Raw genomic sequence first — 12,086 nt, forward strand, 5'->3', positions numbered from 1 at the left:
ATATGAATAAATAAATAAAAATAAATAAAACAATAATTTAAAATAAAATGTAAGTAAAAACGTATTAAAAACTGGTATCCATTTATTTGCAAATTCAAAGCAATGACTTAGAATTAGATTTTTAGACAACTGAGTTAAAAAATACTAAGCTACTATATGTAAATGTGTATAAGCATTATATCAATAGACTTAACACATTTTCTGATACATAGATTTTTACGTGTTACATTAGAAAATAACAAAAAATAAAGAGAAATTTTGTCAAATTTTTTAGGCATGCAGAATGACATTAGGATGTTTGCAATAAAATATATTCTCCTAAAAAACAATTATACATAGATTTATCAAAAAGCATATGAAGAAAAATCAATTAGACATTTATTTATCATCAGAGCTGCTTTATCCAAAAGCTCTAAAAATAACAAATAAACATTTAAACATTTACTCAAACATTTAGAAGTATACAGTAAAATAAAAAATTACATATTTTAAATTACATAATTCATTTTAGACTCTATTATGATGCCCTGTACCATGAAGATAATAGTTACATTTAATTCTCTTTATAAAAATTTAACTTCTGTGACTGTAATATTGTAAATAATATAGAATTACACATATTTTAGAGATTTTTATTGAAAAATGTATTCACTGATAGAAAACAGAATTTATCTGCACATATTTAAAGACTTACCATGTAGAAATGTACTGTCATAGTATCAGTGGTCCTCAAACTATGGCCCGCGGGCCACATATTGTATTTATATCTGTTTTGTTTCTTTATTGCAAAATAAGATATATGCAGTGTGCATAAGAATTCGTTCATAAAAAAAAAAGAATTCGTTCATAACTTTTGTTTTTATTATAGTCAGACCCTCCAATGGTCTGAGGGACAGTGGATTTGCCCCCTGTTTAAAAAGTTTGAGGACCCCTGGAGTGGTTTATTTTTAGTATGGGAATTAATCGATAACTTTACAATAAAATTTCAAAAGCAAGCACATTTGTTTGTATAGATTGTTAACTTAATGCTCTGTGTGAAATATACTTTGTCAATGATCCCACACGGTCCTTAATTGTCTTGTAAGAATGTAAAGATAGGAAATATTTTATTAGTATTAACATTTAACTCAAAGTAACAGTGAAAATCATGTTTAGAGACATTATCATGGACTTAAAACTTGTAAAGTTTGAATACAATTTTTAAACACAAAAGTATTCCATGTGGCAAATGATTTCCTCATTTAGCATTTACAAGAAATAAGACATTGAGTGCTTAAAATTATGTATCTAAGCCTATAGAGTTGTCACATTAAAGAGCTAAAACCCAAAGCCAAATCTCAGTGTTCTTCATGGTTATGTTATTACTGTGTATGCTTTCTATAAAATGTCAAGTGCAAAACGCAGTCTGACTGACTCTGATTCCTATTTTATTTATTTATTTATTTATTTATTTATTTATTTATTTATTTATTTATTTTTGCTAAGTGGGTAAAAGTCTCTCAGGAAATCGTTTTAAAACACAGGCTGAATCATACTGGACTATTTTAAGTCTTAGTACAGCCATTCCCTAGTGTTCATGATGAAGGTGCATTCAACTGCTAACTGCTATTACTGAATATATTTATTTATCCTGATGTCTGGAGCTGCTTTTCTTTATTTTTCGACAAGAATCTTGTGAGAGAGAAAAATACCATCAGGCAGAAGCATTATTGGGTGTAAATGAAAAGAGAAATGGAAAAGAGCAAACAGTGTACTGAAAGACAGTCTTTCACTGAGCCTTCTCTGGGCAGCTCTGGAGGCCCTGGGGCGCTGCCAAAATGGCCCTGGTGGATGCTGGCACAACAGAAACCCTTTTAACAAACCTAAAGTTTCTATTGACTGAGTATGTTAAGTGTGTCAAATGGGCTATCTGAGTATTAGTGGGAATTTCTCCCTCCCAAAAGACAGCTTTGATATCTGCTGGTCTGCATGTACTTTAAAGCGAACTAACAGCAAGATATTTCACTGATAATGGCAATATAATTTAAAATTTTAACATGTACACCATAGATTTCAGCTCAGGGACACTTCTAATTATTTCAAATTTAGATTCCTACTTGATATTTTTAACAATAGCAAGCCAAAAACTTATATCCTGGTTTCTGAAGTCAACATTTTTAGTGCAGTGGAAAGCAGGTCACATTGGCATCTTACTCAAAATTTATTTCATGATAACCTACAAGCTTTAGAATATGTTAATTCTCCATCCCCCAAATATCCCACATGTGAACTCTGAAATATTTGAATCTTTAGCTAACTTTTAAAAAACCTTTTGCCATAGTTATGAAAATTAATCTACTTAGTTTATCTATAAATATTTAATATGCATTAATGTTAATGTGCAAGAATTACAGGCATAAAATTTTCATAAGTAAAAAGACATTAAGAAAACTATTTGTTGTGGTAGAGACAAAATATTTACTTGAATCCATATCTTCAAGTAAAATAAAGTCGTGTAATTATTAAAAACATTGTATTTCCCATAACATATCCTATGGGCTTATGTCTTCTTTTGTATTAAATCTTACCAACTCGATGGTAAATAATACATCTTTCTTTTTAATGGCCCAAATAGTGTCTGAGTTTCCTTGCAATATATTATATCTTAACCTGGAAAGACTGCCACAGAAGAATATTGTTACATTATTCTTTTACTATAATGCTCCAAAACTTTTTCTATCCACAGGAGAATACTTATCCTAGTCTTGCACCTTGACATATAATAATACACCGCCTGTCAAGGAATCTAGCAGGAAGTGTAATTTATAACACCAACCATCTGAACTCAAGAATTCTAAGACCCAATTGCTCTTATAAAGCATAGACAGTTTTATTTGTATAACATAGTTGGCATTTCCCATGAGCCACATAAAAGATCAAATGGTATCATAAATTCAAAAGTCTGGACTTAAATAGGACATAGTTGATGACCTCTTTCTTCCTAATTCAAGCTTCTACCATCATAGGAAGTTAAGTGCAGAAATAATATGGGAGACTTTTTTCCAAGGGTTCATATTCAGTAAACATTAGCCAAAAACAACCCTGTCATCATTTCTCATTAACTAAATGTCATTTCAAGTTCAGACTAATTTTTTTCTCCAGTTGGCTTGTCAGAATGTCACATTGGTGCTTTGATTTATAGGATTTTGGATCGCTATGTGCAGGAGCAAATTCCTGGTGCCAAGGTTGTGGTAGAGTCCATTGGTGCTCGCCGGCATGGGGATGCCTTTTCTCTAGAAGATTACACCAAATGTGATTTGACTGTCTATGCAATAGACCCTCAAACCAACAGAGCTATCGACAGAAATGAGCTTTTTAAGTGAGTAGTTTATTTTCAATAAATATTTTATTTTAATTAACTGCTACCTGGTAACAATGTCACCTTATGAAGTTTAAAAATAAACCAAGAAATTGAAAATGAAGTAGAAGTAGCACCTTGGAGACTTACCAAGGAGATAGTTTTCAAATCAGAAGGTCTCAGGTCTAAGCCCAAGAGAGGAGCTTTAGAGTGTCTTTTTCATTTGTTGTCAGAATCCATTGTTGTTATGAACAGGAAACAATTCACTGACCAGGCTTCATACCAGTTATATTCTAAATTAAGACCTTTGTTCTAATAGAAAAATCAGTTTCTTTTGGTAACTGGCATTTTATTTCAACAGTATTATCATCTTACCTTTTAAAAACAAATCTAGTATTATCTTCTATTGATCAACCAAAAATTAATATCATATTTTTCCTTTCACTGGAAGGGGAAAATCTCTTCACCTCTATGTTATATAGATCTACCATGTTATATTTTATCTCGACATGATTTTAGCTTGTTATAAGTTTAGTTATAAATGATTACAGTTAAAAAAAATGCTGCTCCAAGTCGGTATAGTCCTAGAATAAAACTTGAATTTGCTGTTAATTTTGTTTTATGCTTTATTCTAGTGACACCTAGTGTTCAATGCATTCTTGAGATGAAATTCTTAGCTAAGTTGAAATACATTTTTTATATACCACAAATAGATATTGATATATTTTCTGACTTTCATTTTTTAGGTAATACACTCATGAATTTTCAAATATATTTTGTACCAACATACATAATTTCAGAATCCAGTTCTTGTCTATTAATATTAATAACATAGATACATGCAAATACAAATGTATTTCAGTCAGTATGTATGTATTTTTAAAGTACCTAAATTTATTTAAAGTATCAATATTTTTAATTTTTGTTTTATCTCAGATAAATTAACAACAAAATGCCACTGATCTTCTTTTATCAACAATCAAATTGCGATTTAAAATTAGCTTAATGGTATCATTACTTTATACTCATAGGAAACTGGACCACATGTAAGACTATGTAATAGTTACTAATATCTAGATGACTGAAACAACTTCTTGTTAGAATTAAAATCACTTTCAAAATTCATTAAACTTTAGATCAACTAAGCTAATTTTGATATTTATAATATAAAAGTTTAGAAGCTTAGTGTTAAAATAATGTTATATTCTTTGTATTGATTTAACTTTATCTTAAAATCTGAATTTTAGTTATATATATTATTATGTATTTTAAATATTATAAGTTTAATTCGAGGATGTTTTTCATTAAATATCTATTTGAAGTTCATTTAAATTTTAAAATTAAAATAATTATCATAATATTATCTATAGTTGAAAACATGTTACAGATAAGAGATATTTTCGATATTTCAACTGATATTGGAAAGTGACATAGAAACATTATTTTGAATCATTTTTTCATATTTGAGTTTTTCATTGGTTCATATAAATCTTTAATCTATCAATTTTTCCAAATCTAGTTCATGTCGTGAAAAATAAAGATTTAGATTAATCTAAATATTATCATTCCTAGAAATAAGAAGCAAATAACTGTCAATTTGTTTTTTAATTGAGAATAGTGGGTTGGAGTAACCATTAATATTTTTAGCAGATTTAACCTAAAGATGAATAACACTGGTATTATATTAACCTTGAGATTGTTTTATAAAAATTACTACAATGGAATTATAGGTATTATTTTATTAAGCACACATATATATGCTTTAATTGAGGGAGTTTTATACCCAGTTATGTTGAGGTCCCAGACCACTTAAATGGAGCTTAGCCCAGCACTGTTGAACTAAGCGTAAGACACAACATATGTGCTTGAGGAGGGTCATGTTGAATTGAGGAAAGAACCACGAAAATACAAATCTGTGCTCTCCATTTTGATGTGTGCTAGCACCCTAAGTTATATACTATAGAAACCAAAATATGTAACATTACAATATTTATTCTATAGTTATTAAAGTTTTGAGAATTTAATTTTCATGCAGAACAATTCAAAAGTTATACTAGAAAATTGCTACTAAAACAATATGCCTAACTTGAATATGTTTCTGAGGATATTTCAATTTTTTTTAGTCAAGAAGATAGGATAAAAATAGAATTTTTTCAAGGAATTTATTTGGTTAAAAAACAATTTTAATGATATTTTATATCTGTAAGTGATAGAGATTAATTCTTCAATGCCATGATTTTTCTGATAATATGATTTGATTTTTTTATTAGAATATGAATTGTCTATATTTTTAGAAAAAATGCCCTGCTTGCATTCTTGTGGTTCTTTAAGTTTTTTAAATCTGCCCATTTTTGTATTGTTTTAGGTCTTATATTCTCATAAATATGTTTAAATTTTATTATTTACATATTTTCATAACTTATGGATGACATATTCACTCCAAACCTTTTGTGTTTTATATAAAGAGGTTTAAAATTTCTTGACACCACAGTTTACAAAGTTGTTTATAATCGTTTCCTTTTATTTCCCATTTTAATAAATGTAGTTAACAATACTATTACTGATAGGTTATTCTGCTTGTCACTTTATCTCCTTTCAGCCTATAATCTAGTTCCAAGTGATGCCTTCTCTCTAGCACTATCATAGTAGTCCCTTCCATCATCTATCCCTCCTCTCCATTGGAAAGCTTCCCACTAAGGATCAATTCTGATCTTGTTTTTATGGTCTTCGTGCATTAGTTAAACCCATTACTGTTTCTTTATTTCACACATATGAGTAATTTTATTCTGTGTCTGTTCTCTCTCTGACTCATTTCATTTAACATGACACTATTAATATGATATTTAATATGAGACACGCAAATTTCATGACAATCTTCTTATATCAACTATCTTATCTATTTTCTTATAGGGAAATAACATTCCACTGTGTACAATGCCTTCATTATCCAGTTATCTGGTCTTGGAAAATTGAGTTGTTTTCACATTTAGGCTATAATGAATTATGTATGTTGTAATGAACAATGAAATGCAGATATCTTTATCTTTTCTGCATTGTGTTTTGGTGGCCTTAGGGTATATGCCTAGCCATGAAATTTCTGGGTCATATGTAAGGTGAATTTCTAATTTTTTTAAAATCGTACATATTGCCTTCCAAAAAACCCTGGACCAGTTAAGAACCAAGTATGAAGGTTCCTATTTTGCTAAATCCATGCTAAAAGAGTTGTTATTTTTCAATAAGTTCAGTCTCCATAATGTGAGATCTCTTCATTGTTTCAATTTGAATTTGCTTGATGCTTAGTGATATACAGCATTTTTTTCATATAACTCAGTATTTTCTATTTATTTTTTGGAAAAATTTCCTATTCATCTCTACTTCAATTTTTTTTTATAAAGTTAGATTTTATTTTCTTTTAAATGTTTACTAGACTTATGTCCATATATCTTGGGCACTAACTGTAGTTGGATGAGTGTGAGCAAATAATTTTTCTCTCTCTATGAGCTGTCTTGTATTCTGGTAATCATTTACTTTGAGGTGAAGAAATTTTTTAATTTAATATAGTTCAATTTTTTAAATGGGCTTCCAATTAAATGGTAAATGGTGTTTCATCTTTAAAGATGACTCTAGCTTCAATATTACGGAGAGTTCTGCCTATGTTTTTCCTAAGCACCTTACAGATTCAGGTCTGATGTTAAAGAATTTAATCAACTTTGATTTGACATTTGTGGATAGCATTGTAAAGAGGTCTGAGGTTTTTTTTTGTTTGTTTGTTTTTGTTTTTGTAATATGACCTACTACACGACCAGCAATTTAGGGAAACCTTTTAATTTACCCTCTATTATTATTGTTACAACTTGTAAAATGGTAGAAATTTTTATTATTTATTTGCATGTATTAAATGATCTAGGGGATATAAACATATAATGTCCATTATAAAAACAATTTTTAGGGGCTGGTGAGGTGGCGCTAGAGGTAAAGTGTCTGCCTTACAAGCGCTAGCCAAGGAAGGACTGCAGTTCGATCCCCCGGCATCCCATATGGTCCGCCCCAAGCCAGGGGCAATCTCTGAGCACTTAGCCAGGAGAAATCCCTGAGCATCAAAAGGGTGTGGTCCAAAATACAAAACAAAACAAAACAAACAAAAAAGACAATTTCTAGTTGCTTAATCTTTGTGTTACCCTGAAAGGTACTGGAAAGTGGATAAGTTTAAAACTAATCTTTGAAGCTATAAAATCTTTGATTCTCAAATTGGGAACCCTTATTTTAGTGGATACTAAGAATCGGGGATAGACTAAAAGTAAAGGCAGCAAGATCTGGGCCTAGAGAGTGTGTGCTTGCCTTGCTTATTGGCCATTTGGGTTCTGTCCCTGGAATCCTATGTAGTTCCCTGGGCACTGCCAAGAGTAATGTAGTAATTCCAGAATTCAACGCCAGGAGAAAATCCTGAGCACAACTAGGGATAGCCCCCATACAAAGCCAAAACTTTTAAAGGCAGCATAGTCAAAAATAATGTGTCAAATGCATAAAATAAATTCTAAGGGTATAATATTGCATTTTTAATTATGAATAATTCAAATTGAAACTTGAATTTTCATAACTGGATGCCTAAAACAGTGGTTAATTGTTTATGCTGTGTGATCACAAGTAGGTAATAATATTTATTATAGAAAAAAGATATGATATATGTTAGAAATGTTTTTGTTGTATTTAGACCAGAATTATATCTCAGCAGGTAGGAATTTTGCCTTTTTGCTGTCAACATGGGTTCAACCCCTGGCATCTCATGTGGTCCCTTTGCCTCCCCAAGAGTAAGTCTTGAGTGTAGAGTCAAGAATAAGCCCTGACCATCTCTGAATGGGTTCCCCAAACCCCCGAAATGTTTTTATTAGCAATGGCCTATGGATAATTTTATTTATGCAATGAGGTTATGGATAATTTTTGTTTCTTAAAATATTTTTATGTTTAAACTTACTACAAAAATGTGTTTATAAGCAAAAAAATTTATATATTAGGGAAACAATTGAAAAGACTAGTACATGTGTTTAGTATGTGGGAGTTCTAGTTTTGATAGTTACAATCCATGAACTCCCAAGAAACTCCAGGAGTAGCTTTGCCAAACACAAAATGAGAGAAATGTGTGATTTCTGTTGAGTAAGCTCTTAAACTCCCTCCAAATAAATCAATATAATACTTTATTTTATTAATAAAATACTTTAATAAGAGAAAAACTACATAATTTTGTTTTATGTTACCAAGAACCATTCAGAGATCATGTTAGATTTGTAATGGATTGCTCAAAAATTTTCAAGGAATCTTGGAAAAAAAAGCTGATTACAGTCTAAAATATGTAAAAATAGAATTAGTTTATAAACTCAAGCAGCAAAACTCTAATTCTCTTCACCAAAACAGTGTCTCTCCTTGGATTTGAATATTTTTTAAATGATGCATTTTTAGTTACCTTACATATAGAACCAAAATTATTGTTTCATGTCTACAACTAATGCAAGTAGCTGTCAATGTGCTCTTGAAAATCCAATTTTTTAAAACTTTCAAACCTTTACTTCTGCTATACCACTCTGCTACCTGGTGGCCATTTGACTCATGCTGTGGCCCATGATTTATACAATTTTTACATGTAGAACCTTTTGAATATTCTGGGGTCTTATATAACGGCATATGTTCCCTGGTTGAGAAATGCTTCTTTATAGGGAGGAATTTCAAGAACCAATTAAGTATGATTGACCACCATTTGGTAGCAGACTATACTGATTTGGTGCCTGCAAACATTTATTTTGTGTCCTTTCTTGTTTTTTTCCTAGTCAGAAAAGCATCATTTACTTTATTCTTTTTGCTTAAAACATTTTTTTTAGATTTGAGGATTTTTTTTCTGCTCACCTTTTTGTGCTGTCAGAAGTTTTTTTTTATTGAATTTTATTAAAACAATTATGATCAACAGAATCTTTCATAGTTGAATTTGAGTTCTACAATGAGTCAGGGCCCTTCCCTCCAGCAATGTTTCCACAGTGCATCCTGTACCACCACCCTTTGAGCCCTGCCCTGTCAGTATAACAGGTTCCTTTAAGTTCAGATTGTTAAAGTTTAGGTCCCTTGATTCTATTATTGTTGACTTTAGCTTGGATATTTATTTCTCTCCTTATTTATTTCCCTGTCAATGATCTGAGACCACTTGGCCCCTGGCCCCCAGCTTTTCTTTGATCCTTTCATCTTAATTTTATAGATAAATTTATAGACTAGGTGATAAAAGAAAGTAATCCGTGTCCCAAGGTTCTAGGAAAAGGCGGGGGCCCAAAATTAAAAGATAAGAGATATAAAAAAATCCAATTAAAATAAAATGTGTTTTGGGGGCAGTTTTTTGTTTCTTTGTTTTTTGCATAGACTTAGCAAAATATGGAGGAAATTGAATGGAGAAATCTTTGGCGTACAAATAGGGAGACTCATGAATGAAACACCCTAGCTAGTATAAGACCAACTAAAGGCTCCAGGCATACTAAGTTGTCTAACCCAGTCTTTCTCTGTGGTCCCAGTAAAAGTTCTTCACAATCACTGGTGTTGCTGTCAGGTTTCTGTAGTTAGGTTTTTGTACAGATCCTATGTCCAAGTCAGGTTGACGTGGAGTGTCTTCTGGTTTCATTTCACCATTAGATGGCAATGGAGGAAGCCCTTTTTAGGGCCATCCCTGGTAAAGATGGATTCTTGGTGTTGACATAGAAAACCATGCTGGTTCCATAGATTGAATCCAAGATTCAGGGATGAATGACTATGTCTGATTTTCTGGAATCTAAGCCTAGTCACTATGACATGTGTTTACGTTCCACTGCAATATAAAATTTATGCACTCCTATCCTATTATATAAGAACTTGTTTCCACATATAAGATTTCCCCCATTTTAATGTGCCTATGCAAAAAGGAACAATGCCACATTGTCCTACTGGTGTTTATGTATATAAAAACAATAAGCCAAACATTTCCAATATCCTAGTTCTAACATAAACTCAGAGCACAAAAAGGAGTTATCTACTAGAATTTCCTACTAAATAGATCCAAAAAAGAAATGGGGAAAATTGCTGCTACACAAGAAGATAGAAAATAAGAATCATGTCTACTAAGGAAATACATCTAAAGAAATATTCGAAGATATACATGTCCCTTTATAAAATAGAAGGATGGGGATAAAATCTAGACCACAGATTTTGGCTGTAGTGAATAGAATCACAATGAATATGCAAATACATTTTTGAAATCTCACTTTTGGATTCATGAGATTGATGTTAAACAGTTAAATTTCTAGGTCATATGGAAGCTTAATTCTTAGTGTTTGAAACATACCCATACTGTTTTTCATATAAGCTGGACCACATGACATTTCTTCCAGCGGTGAATGAAGATATATGTTCTTATATATTTATAATATTATTGATGTGGGTCACATTTACAAGAATATAAATTGATACAGAGTTGTTTTTATTTACATATCCTTAAAGCAAAGTGATGAAACTACTTTTAAGTATAGCTTTTTGATATCAGCCTGTCTTCTTTCAGGAAGTATCTTCTTGGGTTCTTTCCTAAGTTTTTATTTGTTTGACTGTTTTTCTGTTGTTAAGTTTTGAAAGTATGCAACTTGGATACTAGATGTTTGGCATATGGATGAATAAATACTTTCTCTCTGTATATCTTTAGGGTATTTAGTTTTTTGAGTTCTTTCTCCTGTATTGGTTTAGATTTGTTTTGCTTCAGTTTTCTTGGCTGTTGACATTAAGTCATTGAACACACTAGAGTCAACTTCACAAAGATATCTGTCTGTTTTCTTCAACATCATTTGTAGATTTTGGTATAGCATTGAGAGTTTTAATCACTTTTGAATTTACTTTTGTTTGCAGTGTGAATTAAGATCCTAGTTCTATTGTTTCTTGTGACTGACAATTTTTCCCAACATTGTTTGTTGAAGAGACCCCGTTTAATACAGCTGGACACTGTCAAAGATTAGCTGACACTGACTGTTTTTGAGATCTTTGATCCATTCCACTAGCCTTCACTTCAAAATGACAAAGTCTTGTTTAATCAAGGGATACAAAAAGTTAAAACAGGATTCTAATCTTATGCAATGCTTTATCATTTAGTGTATAACTTATATACTAACATAATATTAGTATAGTAATAATATACTAACAAATAATTCAGTCAAGCTTCTATGCGTATTAATAAAGGTTCATTGTAATTAGTATATTTGATATATATATAAATATGTAGTTATGTTTTTGATTGTTCTCTTTTATTCCTTTGCCTTCCTCATAAGACTTTATTTTGAGTTAGTGATTCACATAAAGAAAATATCAAGATATTTTGAAAAGATATTTCTCTAAAAATAATCGATTTTACTATTTATCTAACAATAAAGATTTTTGGATGGCAAACTGCTCGATATCAATAAAGACTTTCAGCCGTATTATGGGGAAGGTGGACGCATTCTGGAGATCCGGACTCCAGAAGCAGTGACGAGCATTAAAAAGCGAGGAGAGAGTCTAGGCTACACCGAAGGTGCCTTGCTAGCTCTGGCCTTCATCATCATCCTCTGCTGTATTCCTGCCATCTTGGTGGTTTTGGTCAGCTACCGACAGTAAGTATCCATAGATGTTACGCATGGATAATTCTTGAAGATGTTGATATCCAAGCCCATCTCTGAATAACATAGTAGCATTGTAGTTTTAGAATTTTGGTGATATCAGTAGG

At 31.2% G+C, this 12,086-nt stretch overlaps 1 protein-coding gene across 1 annotated transcript in view; it reads left to right on the top strand.

Annotated features, from left to right (window-relative positions):
• Positions 1 to 12,086, top strand: part of PCDH15 (protocadherin related 15) — a 1,226,762-nt gene that overhangs the window by 1,189,630 nt on the left and 25,046 nt on the right. The window contains exons 31-32 of the mRNA XM_049790532.1: positions 3,182 to 3,358; positions 11,755 to 11,973. Coding sequence (XP_049646489.1) covers positions 3,182 to 3,358; positions 11,755 to 11,973 — 396 coding nt within the window. The remainder of the gene's footprint in view (positions 1 to 3,181; positions 3,359 to 11,754; positions 11,974 to 12,086) is intronic.

Source organism: Suncus etruscus, chromosome 17 (assembly GCF_024139225.1).
Source record: "Suncus etruscus isolate mSunEtr1 chromosome 17, mSunEtr1.pri.cur, whole genome shotgun sequence".
NCBI lineage: Eukaryota > Metazoa > Chordata > Mammalia > Eulipotyphla > Soricidae > Suncus > Suncus etruscus.